The sequence below is a fragment of the Lepidochelys olivacea genome (genome assembly GCF_965140295.1).
Source record: "Lepidochelys olivacea isolate rLepOli2 genome assembly, chromosome: 6".
Taxonomy (NCBI): Eukaryota; Metazoa; Chordata; order Testudines; family Cheloniidae; genus Lepidochelys; species Lepidochelys olivacea.
In genome coordinates this window covers 111,556,378-111,578,064 of record NC_140416.1, presented here as the reverse complement: position 1 = coordinate 111,578,064, position 21,687 = coordinate 111,556,378, and the positions used below count along the sequence as shown (strand labels likewise).

The following is a 21,687-nucleotide window of genomic DNA, read 5'->3' as shown; positions in this document are numbered from 1 at the left end:
TTGGCCACCCCTGTGTGAGATGTTTTAGCATTCGGCAACATGTGTTTTCAGTAAAACTGATCCAACTTCAAAGTCATGAGCATATGAGGAAAGATAATTATACTCAGCCTTTTAGTCACTGTTCTTTCCCAGAATCAATCTTGTACCCCTCTTTTTTAAGAGTAAAGGAATTTTGAGGTTTCTTTTGGGAAGCATATAAGCTTACTCATCTTGGAATGTGAACCTCAGTTTTTGTAGAAAGAGCAAAGCGCTTCTATAAACATTTCCTTTTAATATGATCTGAAGTTTTCCTCTGCTGCCTTGTGATGGATCTTAGACTGAAGCAGGCAAAAATTCTAGTGCGTTGTTGCATTTGAAATTGCAAAGCTTCCAAAGAACTTTATTATTCTTTTTCAAAGATCAGAGACCAGTAAAGCTTGAATGGGACAACGTGCTCCTCCTAAACTGGATGGCTTTGTGTATCGTTTGTGTGTGTGTGCGCATGCACAATCAGCAGCAAGTACCCAATAAACCCTCTAATGAGTCTCAGCCTTGCTGAACTTGGAGGAGTCTCAGCACCTGCAGATTTTATGCCTGGATTTTGACCCTTCTCATGGTAATTCCGTGTCCCAGCACTTCCAGCCCACCAGATAAAGATGGTCTCAAATGTTTGTATTCTCTCTCACATTCCAAGCTCTGAAAAAGTCATCACCCCAAGTTTTCTTTCCTTCCTCTCTTGCCTTAATGGCACTTTCTGCCCTTGTCATTAGGGAGGAATGAGAAACAGAATTAGGTCCACCACTAAAAGATAGAAAGTGAGCCACTAAGCCTCTCAGCAGAGCATCATAAACCTCTGTCAGTTTTGGAATCCAGCAATTTCAGGGGTTGTACCGTATGATCGGAGAATTGCTAACATAGTTCATATTTTTGAGGAAAAAAAGTGATCCGGGTAACTACAGGCCTGTTAGTTTGACATCTGTAGTATGCAAGGTCTTGGAAAAAATTTTGAAGGAGAAAGTAGTTAAGGACATTGAGGTCAATGGTAAATGGGACAAAATACAACATGGTTTTACAAAAGGTAGATCGTGCCAAACCAACCTGATCTCCTTCTTTGAAAAAGTAACAGATTTTTTAGACAAAGGAAACGCAGTGGATCTAATTTACCTAGATTTCAGTAAGGCGTTTGATACTGTGCCACATGGGGAATTATTAGTTAAATTGGAAAAGATGGGGATCAATATGAAAATTGAAAGGTGGATAAGGAATTGGTTAACAGGGAGACTACAGTGGGTCCTACTGAAAGGTAAACTGTCAGGCTGGAGGGAGGTTAACAGTGGAGTTCCTCAGGGATCAGTTTTGAGACCAGTCTTATTTAATCTTTTTATTACTGACCTCGGCACAAAAAGTGGGAGTGTGCTAATAAAGTTTGCAGATGATACGAAGCTGGGAGGTATTGCCAATTTAGAGAGAGACCGGGATATCTTACAGGAAGATTTGGATGACCTTGTAAACTGGAGTAATAGTAATAGGATGAAATTTAATAGTGAGAAGTGTAAGGTTATGCATTTAGGGATTAATAACAAGAATTTCTGTTATAAGATGGGGATGCATCAATTAGAAGTAATGGAGGAGGAGAACGACCTGGAGTATTGGTTGACCACGGGATGACTATGAGCCGCCAATGTGATATGGCCGTGAAAAAAGCTAATGCGGTCTTGGGATGCATCAGGCGAGGTATTTTCAGTAGAGATAAGGAGGTTTTAGTACCGTTGTACAAAGCACTGGTGAGATCTCATCTGGAATACTGTGTGCAGTTCTGGTCTCCCATGTTTAAGAAGGATGAATTCAAACTGGAACAGGTATAGCGAAGGGCTACAAGGATGATCCGAGGAATGGAAAACTTGTCTTATGAAAGGAGACTCAAGGAGCTTGGCTTGTTTAGCCTAACCAAAAGAAGGTTGAGGGGAGATATGATTGCTATCTATAAATATAACCGAGGGATAAATACCACAGAGGGAGAAGAATTATTTAAGCTCAGTACCAATGTGGACACAAGAACAAATGGATATAAACTGGTCATTGGGAAGTTTAGACTTGAAATTAGACGAAGGTTTCTAACCATCAGAGGAGTGAACTTTTGGAATAGCCTTCCAAGGGAAGCAGTGGGGGCAAATGACCTATCTGGCTTTAAGATTAAACTCGATAAGTTTATGGAGGAGATGGTATGATGGGATAACATGATTTTGGTAATTAATTGATCTTTAAATATTCATAGTAAATAGGCCCGATGGGATGTTAGATGGGGTGGGATCTGAGTTACTACAGAGAATTCTTTCCTGGGTATCTGGCTGGTGAAGCTTGCCCATATGCTCAGGGTTTAGCTGATCGCCACATTTGGGGTTGGGAAGGAATTTTCCTCCAGGGCAGATTGGAAGAGGCCCTGGAGGTTTTTCACCTTCCTCTGTAGCATGGGGCACGGGTCACTTGCTGGAGGATTCTCTGCTCTTTGAAGTCTTTAAACGCAATTTGAGGACTTCAATAGCTCAGACATAGGTGAGAGGTTTTTCATAGGAGTGGGTGGGTGAGATTCTGTGGCCTGTGTTGTGCAGGAGGTCAGACTAGACGATCATAATGGTCCCTTCTGACCTTTAATATCTATGAATCTATTAATCTAAAACCAAAAATTACTCCTTTTAGCAACACAAAGTGCTCCTGCATCTCATTGTTTCTAGTACTGTTACTCCCTTGCAAAGTATGTTGTTAAGGCTGCAGGCACATGCCAGTGGTTTGAGTGCTTGAACCTGACCTTACAAGAAATCCAAACCTTTGAAAAAAGAAAAGGAGTACTTGTGGCACCTTAGAGACTAACCAATTTATTTGAGCATGAGCTTTCGTGAGCTACAGCTCACTTCACTCCTTTTCTTTTTGTGAATACAGACTAACACGGCTGTTACTCTGAAACCAAACCTTTGAAAGTGTGAAAATCCACAGTTAAAGCCCCAAGAGAGGCAGTCTGCCATTTCCTCCTCTCTACATTAGAGTATCACAAACACGCAAGACAGATGGTGAATTTTATCATTTTGTTTCATTACATGCATGTCACAACTACTAAAGCTTTGTCTTCACCTAGAGAAATGTGACCTAAGAACTCCCTTAAGCCCTGCATACTGCTTGTAAAGCACTTCCCATCTGCACACAGTGCTTCAGCAGATCTAGACAGAGTAGAGGCTGTAAGCAGGTGTATGAACTGGTTTAGTCTAAACCATTTCAGTCTGAACCAGTTTAGCACCAGCATGAGCATGGACAAGATGAATTAGTTAAATAGTCGTCCTGCTACTGGTCTACAATGCTTGGGTGGCCTTTTGAAATTTCCCACAATCCACTGCTTCTGCATCCAACCTACTTATCTTACAAAGAAGCTGGGAAGAGAAGCTAATGTTGAAAGCAAAAACTTGGAATCATGTTATATTGTCAGTACATCTTAGATATCTGAACGTAGATGACAAGTTGTATTTTCACCCTCATAGATGCATGTGCAATAGATCATTGCCCTTCCAACTCAAAATAATATTTAATAAGTGGCTCTGCCATACAGAAGGGAACAGCACAGAGTCTGTTCTTGTGGCTAATACTGCTCATGGGGAGACAAGGTAGATGCAAACCCTAAGTCCTTGTGCATGGCTGCTAGAGAGAAGTCTCCAGGCTCAGGTCCTTATTCAAAGAAGTAATTTTTCCCTCTGGCAACCTGCAGCCACTCCCACTGCTGAGCTGATCCTCCTGAGCCCTTGGACCATGCTGAGCCAATTGTGGAACCATGCAATAAACAGTTCCTGGTGCCCATATAACCAATCCCAGCTGGAAATCTGAAATGCACCATGAAACGTTCGTTTTAAAACTTTCAAAAACACAATTTTTTTTTTTTTTTTAAAAAGTCATTTCTAGTTTTGATGGAAACTTTACCATTGTAAAAATTTCACACAAAATGCTGCATGTTCACAGAGCTCTGCAAATGGGGGAGAAGCCAATTTGGAATGGCGATGGTCTCTCACTGAATGTTTATATAGGCTTAGTTCTGACCAGACCATAATTGTCAGAACTGAAGACCAAACCAAGTGGTTAAACTACCACAGAACCTGATACCATACTAACATGCGGAGGACTAGAAGAATTCTTTTGCTGACTCTGCCTCAAAGAATTCTTTCAACAATTCCGAAACCACTCACAGTTATCACGTCCCTACCAACAATCACCCCATGTCCACAGTGATAAGAAAAAGAATAATCTGACCACCATAAGAAAAAAGAATAATCTGACCAGCACAGAGCGGACTAACCCACACCCTTGATCATTACATTGTTTCACATGAAAATTAACTGTGAAATCCTTAACAAAGAGCACATCCAACACAATCTCCACTGCCGAGAAGACAGCTATGCACTCCCTGAAATCTAACCACTAGATAGTGATCAGACCAGCAAAGGAGGTGCCATCGTAGTCCTCAGCCGTGATGACTACATGAATGAGGTCAACCAACAACTCCCTGACACCACCTACTATAAAGAACTCGAAGAAGACCCCATACCACAATTTACCCAGGAACATAAGGATATCCTCAAATCCTTCCTCAAACAATGGTAAGAAAAACTCTACAAACTCATCCCCCATGAGCCCACCTGTGACAGGGGTTCTGAGTCAGGAGTTGACTCAGTAACCTGTCACTCAAATCCCCACAAATTTAACTGGAATCTAAGTGGAAGACCAGATAACAAGTAGGGCCACAGCTGAATGGCTATTTAGGAGAAGCAACCCCAGCAGCTGGGAGCATATAAATAGAGAGGAAGGAAGCCCTGGAAAGGGGAAGGGGGCTGACACAGCCTCAAAGAAAGAAGATCTGGTTGCTGCTAGTACCATTCCCTTTTACCCCAGAAGTAAGAAGGGAAGTGACTGGGACTTGTATATATGTAAATAGTATGACAGTCAGCATCCTGAATGAACACTATCATAAAGCATGGTGGTGGTGAAGGTGACCTGGAGTGAGTGTGGTCTGTATCTAAGGTGGGAGAGACTCACAGGAATCCTCCCTGTGACACCACTCCATGGAGCTTCTCTATTCTTCCCAAGATACACAAACAAGGGAACCCCAGTAGACCCATCATCTAGCCACAGCATTCTTACTGAAGGAATATTGGAACTCAGAAACCATCCTAACCACTCAGGACACAAGGGACAGCTTCCTTCAGGACACAACTGACTTCCTCCAGAAACTCTGCAACATTAACAACCTCCCTCTGAACACCTTCCTTACCACCATGGATGTCACTTCCCTATCAACCAGCATCCCTCACAATAATTGCATCACTGCCTGCCTCAAATATCGACAAGACAATGGTCAACTCTCAGATTTCCCCCCAAAACACATCACCAAACTCATCCATTTCATCCTCACCCATAACAATTTTACATTCGACGACAAACAATTTGTCCAAACCATGGGAACAGCCCTGAGTACTGGGATGGCTCCCCAATATTCCAGCCTCTTCATGGGCCATCTTGAAGAAGAATTTCTAGACAAATGCACCCCAAAACCAATGATATTCTTGAGATACCACCGGTGATGTTTTTATTTTCTGGACAGATGACTTCAACTCCCTCATAGATTTCTACCACAACTTCAACCACCATCACCTGTCCATTAAACTGTCTCTGGAACACTCCCACACTAACATCAACTTTCTGGACACCACAATCAACTTCAATAATGGAACCCTTCAGACAACTATGTACAAGAAACCCACGGATCACCACACCTACATTCATAGATACAGTAACCACCTCAAACACACCAAGATATCTGTTACCTACAGCCAGGCACTCAAATACCACAGAATATGCCCTGAGGAGAAAGTTAGGGATATACACCTTAACACACTTAAAACTACCTTCACCAAACAAGGACATTCAACGAGAGAAGTAGATCACATCATGGCACGGGCTACCCAAATACCCCAAGAGAACCTGCTTCAATACAGGAAAAAAAAACCCTCTGACTGCACACTCCTGATTGTCACCTATCACCCCACACTGGAATCAATATGGGGTATCATGAAACAACTACAACCCATACTTGGTGTGGACCCTATTCTGAAAGATATCTTTCCTGAATCCCCTCTTCCGGCCTTCACACAACTCCCCATCCTATCCAAGCTCATCAGCAGCAGGAAGCTCCCCACAGATCAGGATGCACTGGACCCTAATAGAACAACAGATGCAAAACTTGAGACTTATCTCTACTGCTACAATGATCAACACCCCCCCACACACACACACATCTTTCAAGATCCATGGATCCTACAAAACGTGGTGTACCTCATCCAGTGCACTAAATGCCCCAATAACAACTATGTGAGTGAAACTAGACAATCACTATAGTCGCAAATGAATTCTCAGAGGAAAATGATAAAGGACAAAAACACCATATCACCTGTGAGTGAACATTTTTGACAAAGCGATCGCTCTGTATCTAACTCTTCCTCAAAGGAAACCTGCACAACACTTTCAAAAGATGAGCCTGGGAGCTTAAATTCATAATTTTACTAGACACTAAAAATCATGGTCTTAACAAAGACACTGAATTTATGGCTTATTACAACAATCCGTAACACATTAACCCCCCTTTTTGTCCTATGACTATAGGGATATTAATGGACCACTTCACCTTCACATATTCTAACTACTTATGCTTAATTATCTGTTTGATCTTGTATTTGGTTGTGATGCTCTCAGTATCTTTCCCAGACCTGAAATAGATCTCTGTATAACTCAAAAACTTGTCCCTCTCACCAACAGAAGTTGGTCCAATAAAAGATATTATTACCTCACCCACCTTGTCTGTGAAAATTAAACTTCAGTGTGTTTAATGCATTTGTTTAACCAGTATACGTAGAGTGCTTTTCAGGGTTGGAATGGTAGAAATTTGAACGGAAGGAAGCAGATTCTGTAAACTTAGGTGTATTGAGTATGTAGTCTTTATCATAAAGTCAGAAGGATCACACTTTAAGACCTAGTAATGAAAAGTGGCTTAAGTTAGTGCTGATTTGGGACTACATAGGAATTGGAGTTTCATGTTTTCAGATGTTTACATCTGAAATTTTATGGTATTGTAACCTTGGGGGTCCCAACCCAAAAGGTACCTGGAAGTCGATCTGATCTTCCCTTTCCCCACACTGAGTTGCCATGCAAGGGAAGGACAAGTCCTGTCCTTCCCCAGCCCAGCAGGGACTCGAAGCTAGGAGCCCCCTGATTGGGGCACTCCCAGCAGCAAGACGGAGATCAGATTTCACGAGGAAGGGCTTGTTGCATGGTCCGTGACACTTTTTTCGCAGCCATGAAATTGATAGGGCCCTAATTGTAATCCTGTCAGTGATTTAGGTATGCAGAATGATTACTGTATTTGCACTTGGTTTCTCTTCAGAATGATAGCTGGCTGTCTTTCACTTCTGGAGCACAGATGTTTGCAGTCAGATCATTAAAATAACTTCCAGGCTGCATGCAGTTTTATAAGTTCAGAGAATGCACATGTTTCATGGTTTTTTCTAAGCACCTTCCTAATGATGATTTTTCTCTTTTGAACCACAAGAGATGATTATTGTAAAAGGAAGATCAGCCTATTTCAGCCATTTATTTTTTATCACCACTGCATCTAAAATGATAGTACAATAGAGTAACAACTATATTTTTTGCTCAAACATGAGAATTCAAGACTAGTCCAGAAGGAAGACAGGCAGTCCTTAAGAAAGAAGTATGAAATAAAAAAGTTTACCAACCAGGAGATCCTGCATGTTAGGACATGTTCCTTTCATCATCTTCAATGCAGCTTCCTCCTGAGAAGCAACACTTCTCATGATGTTGTTTCATTCGGGCAACCAGGCCTTGCATTTCTTTGTTGCACTGTTTGCATTTTGCACGCATCCTGTCTTACCCACAGGTAGAGGAGCTTCATTAAAATATTCCCAAACTGGGTCTCTTTTACGGTCTGCTGCCACTATAGGTTTTCCCTTCTAGTGAGAGAATGGTATAGTAGATCAATGAAGGCTACACTCAGAAAGACCTCAAGACTCCTGGAATATGCTGCTCAAATGGTTTCACTTTTGTTTCTACTGCCTGTCCCTCCCTTCTCACATTTATCTCCAGACTTCTTCTCCTTGTCCAGATCTGTTCCGCTCCCAACAATCTTCTATTCATTGAACTTTTTGAAACTTTTCACTTTTAGAGAGAGGTAAGTGATTGACTCTGTGTACACAAATTTGCAGAGGGACAGTAGGGTTGAGGTCTGTTATTTCTCACCTCTGTATATTATTTATTGATTGATTGATTTAAAAACATTTTTGCTGTTAACAAGCATGTTAGCTCTGGAGACACAAATCCACAGTTTGAGAACTGCAAAACTAAGCCTCTCTGATGGTATCTTCTAGACTGAGCACTGAGTCCCACTGGGTAGATAGAAAGACTAACCGAAATAAAATCTATACAGAAGCCCCTGGAACCCCATAAGATTGCGTCCCTAATCCATGAACTATTGGAACTCATTTACAAAACTTTTCTTAAACAGTACATGAATATATTGTCTCATACTATAGAATTAGACTTTATAATCCCTATTCCATTATGAGATATCTTTGAGCTATAATGTATCTTAATTAAAACTATCTTTAGATAGGTTTTTTCCTCAAAAAGCATTTTATAAAAAAAAATCCAATTTAAATTAAAAAAATCTGATTTTTTTTATTTATTTTTTTTTAAATCATTGATTTTTATCCACCCTGATTTAGACTATAGTTTTTTCTGTAGTTTCTAGGTCTCGGTTCTCATTTAATCTTTGTAATATTTCACTGTAAACTTTTAATGGTGTATTGCTTTTATAGTGTTATTTATATCCATAGTTAGGATTGCAAGAATTGCAGAGTGAAATTGTGTTGTGGCTTGTGTTATAAGAGGAAGTGTGGCCCAGTGGTAAGGTGCTAGCCGGGGACTTGGAGTAGTGAGTTCAGTTCCCAGCTCTACCCTATTTCCTGTGTGATTGGGCAAGTCACTTAGCCACTCTGTGGCTCAGCTTCTCACCTGTAAAATGGGGATGATAATAGTTCCCTACCACACAGGGGTGTTTGGGAGGATAAATACATTAAAGTTCATGAGGTGCTCAGAAATTATGGTGATGGGCACCTTATGCAGGATGTCAGACTAGATTATCATAATGGTTGTAATGGTACCTTCCAGCCTTCATATCTGTGAATTTCATCTGTCTGAAGGTGATAGGTGAACTAGAAGCCTGTTGATCTCTGTGTGTGTTTTGTTCCAGAAGAACATGCTTTTTGTATTGTTTGGATAATGTGGTTCAGTCTTTGAGAGAAAGCATTTCACCCATATAATAAAGTTAAAACTCCTGTTGACTCAGGGCTTCTCTACACGTTAACTGGAACAAAAATAACTAAATTGTTTTAATTTATACCTGTAATTATGTTGGGTCATGTCTGTGTGAAGACTCTGTCGTAATAAAAGTGCCCTATCTCGATATAATTTAAATCAATAGAAAACCCATTGTGTTTCCCTGAATCCAGGAAGGAGGGTACTGTTTGTGTACAATTTGATAATATTATTTGTGTTGTTATAGCACCAAGTGTCTTCTTATAATTTACATTTACATCAGGTTGCATAATTCATTTCTTTTTAAAGCCTTGTGTCTTTCACTGTTGGTCGTTAAGATCATTTTGGCTTCCAAGAAAATATCCCAGCCCACTGAGAAGTGACTACTCCTTGTAACAGAGTTAGAAGGAAGTCTGGCTAGCTCAGTCAGGGCTCACTCAACTCTTGTTACAAAATGTATTTTTAAGCTTCAGCTCTTCTCTGAAAGTTGACTAAAATGGCAACATGGGGTTCTGTGTTTGTGTTTCATTATCTTCCATAACAGCTTCTTAACAGTGAGAACAATTTACCAAGGGTCGTGGTGGATTCCCCATTACTGGAAATTTTTAAATCAAGATTGGATGTTTTTTGAAAAGATCTGATCTAGGAGTTATTTTGGGGAAGTTCTATGACCTGTATTATATAGGAGGTCAAATTAGATGATCATAGTGGTCCCTTCTGGCCTTGGAATCTATGAATCATATCAAATATTTCCACAAAGAGAGTTTTTTGATGGCCTGTAAGTTATGCTTCCAACAAATGATTAGTGTTCTACAGGTCAAATTCTGCCTTTCTTCATTTCTATGGTATAACTCCCATTATCTTCAGATTTTAGCTTTAATTTACACATGAGCAAACCTCATTCCCTTTTCCTAGTTGCCAGGTGTAACTGATTGGACCTCTAATTGGAACACAGTAAAACTTAATGCACAAGAAGGACTAGAATCCAGCTCACTCTCCCATAGGGATGCACAAGCTCTGCATGCTAAAAGTAATAACTTACTTTTGCCACTAAAACAAATATGAATTAGAGCAGAGATGTTGAGTAAGAGAAGCCCCCTTTTAAAGTCACATAATAGAACTTCATTTTGAGGTCAGATAGTTTGAAGCACAAATTTTAGATGCATCTTTTTCTGTATCAATAATTTGTCTCTTTAAAATAGTTCCACTAGAGGTTTTGAAAGCATGTTGAAGTCTGAAATGGACAATCAAACAGTATTCATGAGTCTTAGTACACGAAACAAATGCATCAAGGTAAAGGCTTGTTCTCAGACCCGAAACTGATAAACTGTTGGTTACTTAACCATATAACCCATGACTTCCTCACTTCTCAGTAATAATCTTATTTGAAAACTACATATGCTCAAGTGTTCTTTTTTTTTTTCTTTTTCTTTTTTTTTTTTTTTTGCCCCAAAACAGGTTAGGTGGTGGCTCTGATGATGCAAAGGAGATTATGCAACACAAATTTTTTTCTGGCATTGTTTGGCAAGACGTATATGAGAAAAAGGTACTTATAATAATTCCTCTGATGTAAAGTGGGTTTGTGGAGAAACTGAATACGTTTGAGGTGGTCCCCTATATTGGTTATTGAAGATTACTTCATAAAAAAGGTTTGCTATGTTTCTGAGTCAGCTTTTCTAAGCCAGAATTGTTACATAGTTCTTACACCAATATAGTTCTTTATTTCTAACTAAAAAATTCCTGCTAAAGAAAACATATCTAAATCAATAATAGGAGTAAAAGAGAATCTGTTAGGTCAAAAATGGCTCAAAATATTAGTTTTTTGTAAACACAAGCTTTTACAAAACTGGTTTCCATGAATTCTGTTTTAATTCTAGTTGAAACAGTTTTCTCTTTAACAAGTGATACCCCTAAGATGCTTGAAGCCCAGAAACTGGCTCATTGAACCAGTGCCTGAGACTCTGAACATGAAACTAATCAGAAATAATAGCGAAACTGTTTTTTGCTTTTTCGCATTTCTCTCTGTTTGAATAATGCAAATAGACTAGATCAGACAAATAGCATAAACACAGCAAAGTAAAACTTGGATTTTTTAAAGTTAGTCCAGTTCTAGTAAGGGGTTTGTGACAAAGAAGGGAAGGACAATTTTAAGTATCTGAATTCATGGTTTGTCACCTTCTTTTCTGAAGCCCTGCCCCCATGTTCTCTAACAAGAGCCCCTAGAGTCAGAAAGACTGACCAGCTGCCATGTGACTGGCATAACCACTATTCTGTCAGTGATGTCGGCCTCAGTCACTTCCTCCTCCATTATCTTAGTGCCATCTTCCACGTTGCCCTCATTACCTCTTCCGAGAGTTTCCCTCCACTCATTCAAGTCCCTCCTCACACACACTTTTGTCATGACACCCACATGGAACTCAGACATCTACTTAGTGATAAAAAGAGAAACTACTTCATCATGCCATGCACTAGCCATTGTTGAGTAACGGTGTGATTTTATTCATGTTATCCCACTTTGCCCTCCGTACTGTCTTGTTTTCCCCGCATCATATCAGAGCTAATTTAATTAGGAGGCAAGAGTCATATCTTCCCTTGGTTTTGGAAAGTGCTAAAGCCACCTTTGGGCCTCAGTAGGCATCAATAATAATTTATTTTTAACCTAAAAGTCTCTTATTAATGAATAGAAATGTATGATCTGCTCAGGGTTTTAGCTTTTGGTATAACTAATGTAATAATATGTTAGCAGTTTCCATATCATACCAGTAGAGATTAACATTGTGGGCTTTCCTATTGTATTGGGAGTACAAAGGGTACCCTATCTTCTCCTTCCAAAACTTCCCTCTCTCCTTGCAGAAATGTGTCCCTCTTTGTATTCCTGATAAAGTTATGAAGATTTTGAATAGTCCCCTGGAGAACGCAAAAGATACAGCAAACAAAATGTAATATGACATGCACGTTCCTAATACTAGAAGACTCTTGTATTAGAAAAGATGGTTGCCCCTTTATATCATTTCACAGAAGGGAGAGAGATGCATCTGAATCCTGATGAAATATTTCAGCATTGCATGTTTCACACTTGAATGCCTATGCATCATTCAGCATATATTGATCCTTTTAAAGGATGCTGTCCAGGTTGCCAGACTAAAATTTTAACCTGTTGTATTATATACACATTTTAATATTTACAATATAACTCTGCCCTTCTGCTTCTGGAAAATCTGTCATTTCCTCTAAAAGAAAAGGTTGTAACCGACAGAACTCCAACTCTTCTGCTGGGCAAGTGGAAAACAAACCCTAGAACTATGTTAATTCATGATCACACATGCATGTTTTACTGGGCGCCTCTCATTCTGCCTGCTCTATTCTTGTCAGAAAGCAGAGTTCTGAAATTTACAAGGATCTCAATTCTTGAGAGAATAGGAGTTGTGTATATTCCATACTCTGTCTGCTCCCCAGACTAAGGCAGCCAAACAAATTGGAGGGATAGCAAGTCATTTATTTGCCTTTTGTGCATCTGCCAGGAAACAAAGAGCTGTCTGGAAGGTCTGATTTTGGGTCTACTAGCCTTGACAATATCCCTTTTAAGACCAGATATCAAAGGAGACTGCCACATGCAGAATGTCTGCAGTGAATTTATCAGGTCTTGGACTTCTGCGTGCCAGCATTCTGACTGCAGAGTTTACACAGTTCAGGGTAAAAAATATTGTTTTTAATATGATCTTCATGAAGCTTATAGTGCGTGGTGACGGGCCAAAAACTTCAGTCTTTTTTTCCAGTCCCTCCAGACCTTTGCTGCCTTGGGGAAAAGAGTGCCTGGATCAAGACTACCTCTGACATTGTCTTTGCAAAACCAAAACCCAGCCTCTTTGGCCCATTTCTAGCAAGTAGGCAAATCAGAAATTGGATCTAAGACATTATCTACTGTAGAAATACCCACTCTGTGAAAGCCAAAGAGACAGGTTTAAGTGGCCTGGAGGAGCTTCTGAAAGTGATAGAATATCACCCCATAGTGAGTGAAATATGCTACATGAATCTCTGGAACAGACATGGTTCCCCAGTGTCATCAGGAAATGTTGAATATGTTTACATAATTGAGATTTTGTATGAACAAGGACATTTTCTGGGAGACAAGACCTTGCTTTGAACAACAGGGAGTTTGGCTGAGTTTGTCTAGTCACAGAAATTTAAAATCTTTATCAGAAGATCCCTGCTGAAAATCTTTGCCATTTGTCCTTGGAGAAGGCTGCATTTTAACTGTGCAGTACTTCATCCTTCCACAAACTCCATGTAAATATTGATATTTTAATTGCATCTTCTCACCAGTTTCTCTTGGCTAGGTAAGCAACTTAAGTCCACGTATCTTATGCTGGCATGCAGCAACATTACACTATAAGTGGCACCTCTCAACCATAGTCTGCTGAGCTATTGCAGTGAGGGCTGCAATCCACTTAATAAATCCACTTAATAAAACAAACCTCACCACTCCTTGCTACATTCTCCCACTTCCCCTCGTAGTTCAATAATCCAAATCTGACCATATGCAAAAATATTTCCCTCGTTTTGTAGGTGCAGCTCACCCTGTCTTAGATTGTATTTTACAAATATTTTGTAAAAAATAATCTAAAACACATCTTATACTTGTTTTCTGTTTCCTTCTGTGGTTCCCAGTCATTCTCTAGCATAGAGTTTAGGTTTCTGCTGCAGAGCCCGAGTCCTTAATCACTCACGCATTCTGAGACTCAGCACTGCAGACAATTTAGAGAGTGACGGGGAGCAGCACATGTGCCAAAATCACCATTAGCTAAATGGGTTATGGATAGAACAAACACGCAAAAAGGGCCAAGCTATTGCTTAGATGGAGAAACTGCCTTATGGATGATCAGAATATTGAGGGTTCAGTATCAGGGAGAAAGGATGTTTATCCTCACAAAAAAATAGATTGGTCGGACTCACTTGCGAATAGGATTGTTATCTTATGAAATGGAGCTCCCTTCTAATGTACCTCTAATAACATATAGACTACAAAGCCTTCATTTTTAATAGGGTCCAATAATTTGGGGTACTTAACATTGATATCTGAACCATTAGTGATTATCTTTGAAAAGTCATGGAAGATGGTAGAGATTCCAGATGACTGGAAAAGGGCAAATATAGTGCCGATCTATTAAAAGCTGGAGTATTGTGTTCAGTTCTGGGCATCACATTTCAGGAAGGATGTGGACAAATCGGAGAAAGTCCAGAGAAGAGCAACAAAAATGATTAAAGGTCTAGAAAACATGACCTATGAGGGAACATTGAAAAAAAAATTGGGTTTGTTTAGTCTGGAAAAGAGAAGACTGAGAGGGGACTTAATAACAGTTTTCAAGTACATAAAAGGTTGTTACAAGGAGGAGGGAGAAAAATTGTTGTTCTTAACCTCTGAGGATAGGACAAGAAGCAATGGCCTTAAATTGCAGCAAGGGACATTAGGTTGGACATTAGGAAAAACTTCCTGTCAGGGTGGTTAAGCACTGGAATAAATTGCCTAGGGAGGTTGTGGAATCTCCATCATTGGAGATTTTGAAGAGCAGGTTAGACAAACACCTGTCAGGGATGGTCTAGATAATACTTAGTCCTGTCATGAGTGCAGGGGACTGGACTAGATGACCTCTCAAGGTCCCTTCCAGTTCTATGATTGAGACCTCTTAAAGGGGCCTGAATTTCTGAAAGTGCTGAGCACTTATCCAATCCTCAGACTCCTTCAAGGTATCATTGGACACCCAAAGTGATTAGTTAGTTTTGAAAATTTAGGTTTAAAATATGTATATTGTTTGCATATTGTAACTGTATTAGGTATTTATAATAAGGGCCATTTTTAAAACAGTTGTATTCTCACTTCCCATAATGTTGAATTGTTAGTTCTAAACCTCACAGGATTTTTCTTTGAAGTATCACCAGATTCTGTGTCTGTGGATCATATTTTTGTCTTTAATTTTAAATCTAATCTGAAATAAAATTAAAGGGGCCTAATGGTATTATTTATTGTATGTATTGCAGTAGCAACTAAGGAAGTGTTATTTCCCCTTTTGCGTAACACAGGAACTAGGGTCAGGATAATAGGCAGCAGGTTTAAAACAAACAAAAGGAAGTAGTACTTCACATAACAGAGTCAACCTGTGGAACTCATTGCTAGGGGATGTTGTGAAGGCCATAACTATAACTGGGTTCAAAAAAGAATTAGACAAGTTCATGGAGGATAAGTCCATCAATGGCTATTAGCCAAGATGGTCAGGGATACAACCCCATGCTCTGGGTGTCCTAAGCCTCTGATTGCTAGATGCTGGGACTGGACGACAGAAGATGGACCATTTGATGATTGCCTGTTCTGTTCATTCCCTTTGAAGCACCTGGCATTGGCCACTGTTGGAAGACAGGATACTGGGCTAGATGAACCATTGGTCTGATCCAGTGTGGCCGTCCTTAAGTTATTTGACCTTGTTGTGCCTACACCAGGGACTAGGTCAGCATAGCTACAGCACTCACAGTGTGGATTTTTCATGCCTCTGAGCACCATAGCTATGTAGATCTGTCTTTTAATTGTAGACCAGGCCTGAGTGATTTAATGTTCTGCTTAGCTAACGTAGTCCCTGCAGTTTCAGTGGGATACGGTATGCTTCCATGATCCCATTCCCCAATTGTTGTGTTGCCTAGTGTAGTGTAGTTGCTATTACGACTGCCAGATTTATCCCCAGTGGTGGGTGAACTGATGCCCAGCATCATGTCCTCTGTGGAAGGGCTACAGACTGTGACTTCACACTCAAGTTTCTGCTGTATCATGTAGTGGGAAACAGAACAAGGTTTGTCTACCAGATATGCTGCCTTCCAGAACTGCACATTACAAAAATCCTTTGGAACGCTGCATCTGCATAAGACCAGCATGGTGGGCGTGCTACTTCCCACGCTCCCTCCTCCCTCACCCCATTCAAACAGCTCTGTTTACCTACAGTCCTGCTGCCGGACTCCCTGCTTACACGGGGCTGACTTCTACCCCTCACACCCAAGAGAGTTTAACAGCACAGCGTAGGGTCTTATTAGTGCTACTCATGGTTTAGCCAGAGAAGGATGCAATGTAAGAAGCTCTCCACTGACCATGCCAGTTTCCCTTAAACCTTCAGAGCTCCAGAAGTGCAGAGTTTATATCCAGTTGTTTCCATGGGATAGGAGGGAGCTGTAAAGCCACTGAAGTACAGCTCCTCTGCCTCTGAACAATTTTGGGTAATTAGGCAGGCTTTCTGCTCCTTTTGCCCCTCTCCCATGCATAAAGCAGAGGTGATAAGGCCTATAGTATGTATACTATTTTTAAAAAACAGACTATTAATTTCTTAACTGTAAATATCAGCTATTTATTTATTGCTTGAAGTAGCATCAAGAGCTCACAACTCTTTCTACTGCAAACACGATTTAGAAACAAAGCCGTTCACATCCTATAAACAGCAAATGCACATTTAAATACTTTGTATTGTATACGTTTCTTTCCTACGAGCCATGATTTTATTAGCAGTATAGGAAAAGTCACTGTGGTTTATAGCTGAAATTCAAAGCCAACCTATAAAGAATGTATTTCAATAAACTATAAGCTTGCAGTATTTTTGTGTCTTTCAGCTTATACCTCCATTTAAACCACAAGTTACATCTGAAACAGACACAAGGTATTTTGACGAAGAATTTACAGCACAGATGATTACAATCACTCCACCTGACCAAGGTAAAGTTTCCTAAATATTTCTCTCTTTCTTTTTAGGCCCACCCCAAGATAATATTCAGTAGTGTTATCTGGCCTTATAGAAAATATCAGAGAAATGTCCGTTCAGATTCATCTGGGTTTCTTCATATACAGTAATTAAACTGTATGATTATACTTGATCATGGTGTTAGTAAACTGATATGGAGCTTTTCACTGTTAGTTTGCCTATTCAGATCTGGGATGGCGGCAAAGATGGGTCCATACCAAACTTCCAGCTCCAGCTTTGGGATGTTTAGAAATCTGAAACTGAATTTTGCACCCTGAGCCCATCTCTAATTGATAGTACCAGAAAGTTGTTATCTAGTGGCTGCTCAGTGAGCTATGTGATTTGATCTGGCGGTCTGAGTCCCTATCCTCATAAATACCTCGAAAACCAATACTATAACCGACCCCATTATTAGTAGCCTCAGCAGAGAAGCAAACTATTGACTGGGCATAGAAACTGAATTGCCCTCTCAGCCCCTACTGGTGGTCTCTCCAGTCTAGTGTTTTGGGGAAGTGTAAATGACTGTACCCACTCCACAGCTAAATAGAGACTTCCAGTCTGGTGCCTTTCACAGGCATAGAACATCATAAAGAGAACTGAGTAGAAACTGGATTTTTTGTTGTGGGGAGTTCTGAGAGTTCAAAATTTGGTTTCTGTTCTGAAATGGAACTAAAACAAAATATATGAAATATCTTAGAAAATGAAGTTCTGAGAAAAAGAATAATTTCAGGTCAGTTGAAATGTTTAATTTTGCAAGATCAGAAAGTTTCATTCTAATTTTGACATTTTACAAAAATTGATATAAAAATGTTAATAAGTTGTTTCAAAATAATAAATCAAAATGCTTCATTCTGAAAATGTCAGAACACTTTGCACTGGCTCTTTTCCAAATGAAATAATGTTCAAATTAACAAGTTTCCTCAAAACATTTCATTTTCAATGAATTGGCATTTTCCAACGGAAAAACATTCCGTTGGAAAATTTCCAACCACCAATATTCATAAGCTTAGAAATGCATACACATACACATGGTGTATATTAACAAACACTTGTTGCATAATGGCTAATGTGCTTTTTTAATTTAAGTATACTCTATTTCCATGGTAACTTAGCATTCACTTTGTACTACTAGACACGGAGGGGTGAAAATTCAGTACAGTGAGTATGTATTCAGCCATACAACTTCCAGCAATGTTAAATGGACACCAACACAGCTACATCTCTGTGCTGAAAATTAACTTCTTCTGTGACTTACATTAAATAGAGAGTCAAGGCAGGTCTTAAGTTTGATGCCTTTCTGTTACTATCTTTAGCTATATTTTTAGTTTGGGGTCTAGGGGGGAAGTTACAATGCATTTGTTCCAAGACATGAAAATCATTAACCTCCGCTCTGTTTAAAATCAAAATATACGCGGCATTATTCAATGTGGGTAAAATTTATTTTTCTCTTTGCAGATGACAGTATGGATTGTGTAGATAATGAGAGAAGACCTCATTTTCCTCAGTTCTCCTATTCAGCCAGTGGAACAGCTTAATGTTTTGCCTTTTTTCCCATTCAGAAACAAAACAGACTACATTTTGGGGACCTTACTTCAATGGACACTAGAAAACTGTCTACATTATCGGAATTACAAACTATGTTTGTACTACAATTTACATGAATTTGTTGGAAGCCTCACAGATTCTGTATTTAAAACAATTCTCTGATGCATTTTTGAGAAGAAAACATTTAAGAATGGATTTGTTTAAGTCAACCTTTTATGCTGAATGACTAGGTTTTTAAGAATACGTACCAAAACAGTTTACATTAGAAATAATTAAGATATTCAACATATCAGCAACTCTGACCAGAAAAATCCCCTTATTTTATTTATTTCATACAGGTCATTATCTAAATATAGAATCTGCACTCTGAACAATTAGATTTATTTAGGAAGCTATAAAGACTTTAGTAGCTAGTGCAATAATATAAGCAACGAAGTGAACAAACTCTGGAGAGTTAAAGGTTCAAACTCACTTTGGACAGCAATGAAGTGTCATCCTACTCCAGAAAATCAACTATAGGAACAGCATTAATGGCCTCAGTGAGGTAGTTCAAAAAGCAAGTTATTTTGTTATAACATCTGCTACAAGACATTATGTATCAAATTGAATTCTGTGGAATCTAGTCCATTTCTACATCGCACAGATGAGTATTCCCTTCAAGATAGTGCATTTAATTATTCCATTTGTCTAATGTTTAAGAGTATTTAACAGGATTGGCTGCTCAAAACTTAGAAAACAGTCTGATTACCAATCTAATCTAAAATGCTGTACTGCAGAATTGCCCCACTTTGTACAGTGTATAAAAAGCCACACACAGGTCTAAGGGAGAAATTCATCTTGATGAATGAATCAACCAAACAGAAGTAAATTATGGCACTGAAGTAATGACTTGTCGCTGCTTTTTTTTTAAAGAAGTTGTATAAAGATACGTAAACAATTACTGTTTGCATCATGCCAGACAATTTCCTCACTCTTCAGTGTGCATTCAAGGTATCAGGCAACTGTCATTGGTGCCTTCTGACTCTTGAAGAAGCACTTTAACGTGTTTCCCGTAAATAAGAAAAAAAGCAAGAAGGTTGAAACTTTCTCTGTGTTTGAGTAATAGGGTGTTCAAGTGAATATATTTTGTTTTTAATCTTAGTGAGAAATTCCCCCACTCCCTTTTTTGTTGTTGTATCATGTTTCTTTGTAACTTTCGTAAAAACAGTCTTATTCTGCCTCTACTGCCCAAATGACTTTATTCCCTTGTAGGTTGCATTCTTTTAGATCGCTTTTTGTTTTCATTCTCTTGACTGTATAAAAATGATGAAATGTACTGCAGTTAATTAGCATTTATTTTTTTAATTTGGAAGAGAGTGTATTGGAAATACCCTCACTTCCCCTTTCCACGAGAAACTACTGTGGTCCAGCAGAAAGCCCATTGCCGTGACTTTTTTTTGTACACAAGGTTCGACTCTAGTATTTTTACTTATGATATGGAAGTTTCCCTCTAAATACTTAAATAAAAATTGCTTAAACACGGTAGGTGCTTATTTCTTTTGATAGGAGCTTTATGGATTCAGAGGAATGTGAAAGCTGTTCTCAAATTTCTCTCCATCGTTCCCTGATCCAAACTCTAAAGCTCTCACCTCTGTGAGTGGAATTTGCCTTCCCTACACTCCTTCCTTTTGCTGCTGGTTTAGTAACAGGTGTTTTCAGCAGTAGATTGTTAAAGAAATAATTCATTCTGCACTGGAAGATCTTCTCTAGGGGGGATGAAAAAGGAAGGGACTCACTTTGCCATGTTTAGTCTGTGAGCTGTTGCTGATGTCAGTGGGACTAATCATTAAAAGTATGCAGGATCAGGTCACCTGAGCTCTCTGCACAAGAAAGGGCTGGAGTATAATTAAGGTGTGACATGCAGGAATGTTGCTAAATCTTTATTTCCTGCCCCAGTCACTTGAGTCAGGGCCACAGGAGGCCAGTATTCATTGACTCCAGGGGCTCCTGTTAAAAAGAGTGTTCCCTCTCCTTGTAGGTGCTGGAAAAAAAACACTGTGTTGTTTAAACACAATATATTTGAAGCTAACCATGGATGCTTCAGCTGTGCAATAAGCAACAAAACACCCAAACCAGGTCTGTTTGGTTTAAGCAACGGGCTGTAATTCCTAAAAAGTTTACTGTCCACCAAAGCTCAAGTTCTTACCAGGGAGCGTAAGCGTTTCTCTGCAGTCTTCTTCACCCAACCAAGCAATAATTATTAAGCATCATGGTGGGCTAGGAGCATCAGCATGTGTCTGTGTGGTCACATGAAATTTTGGGGGGCAGAGTGGGGTCTATTTCCTTGCAAAGGGATGCCTTCAGTGTGTGCCAGACAGCATGCCCCATTTGTCTTATATAACACATCCTTGAGTCCTATTGCTCTTGACCCTGGGCCTAGGTTTGGGTTAAGAAATGGAGCCAACCAGCACACCAAGACCAAATAGGGCTAAGTTAAAAATTACTTAGCAAGTTAGCTGACTTCAAGGCACCAAGGCCTGATGAAATACATCCTAGAATACTCAAGCAGCTGACTGAGGAGATATCTGAGCCATTAGCAATTATCTTCGAAAAGTCATGGATGATGGAAGAGATGCCGGAGGACTGGAAAAAGGCAAATATAATGCCAATATATAAAAAGGGGAATAAGGCCAACCTGGGGCCTTACAGACCAGTCAGCTTAACTTCAGTACCTGAAAAGATAATGGTGCAAATAATTAAGCAATCAATTTGCAAACATCTAGAAGATAATAAGGTGATAAGTAACTCAGCATGGATGTGTGAAGAACAAATGTCAAACCAACCTAATATCTTTTTTTGACAGGGTAACAAGCCTTGCGGATGTGGGGGAAGCAGTAGATGTGGTATATCTTGACTTCAGTAAGGCTTTTGATACTGTCTCGCAAGACCTTTTCGTAAACAAATTAGGGAAATACAACCTAGATGGAGCTACTAT

At 39.5% G+C, this 21,687-nt stretch overlaps 1 protein-coding gene across 3 annotated transcripts in view; it reads left to right on the top strand.

Annotated features, from left to right (window-relative positions):
• Positions 1–20,235, top strand: part of AKT1 (AKT serine/threonine kinase 1) — a 119,962-nt gene extending 99,727 nt beyond the window's left edge. For 2 of the 3 annotated variants that reach the window (XM_084631025.1, XM_084631026.1), the window contains exons 12-14: positions 10,858–10,945; positions 17,041–17,143; positions 18,624–20,235. In XM_084631025.1, coding sequence (XP_084487151.1) covers positions 10,858–10,945; positions 17,041–17,143; positions 18,624–18,703 — 271 coding nt within the window. In that variant the 3' untranslated portion in view covers positions 18,704–20,235. The remainder of the gene's footprint in view (positions 1–10,857; positions 10,946–17,040; positions 17,144–18,623) is intronic. The other variant, XM_084631027.1, reaches the window with a different exon arrangement.
• The last annotated feature ends 1,452 nt before the right edge of the window (positions 20,236–21,687 follow it).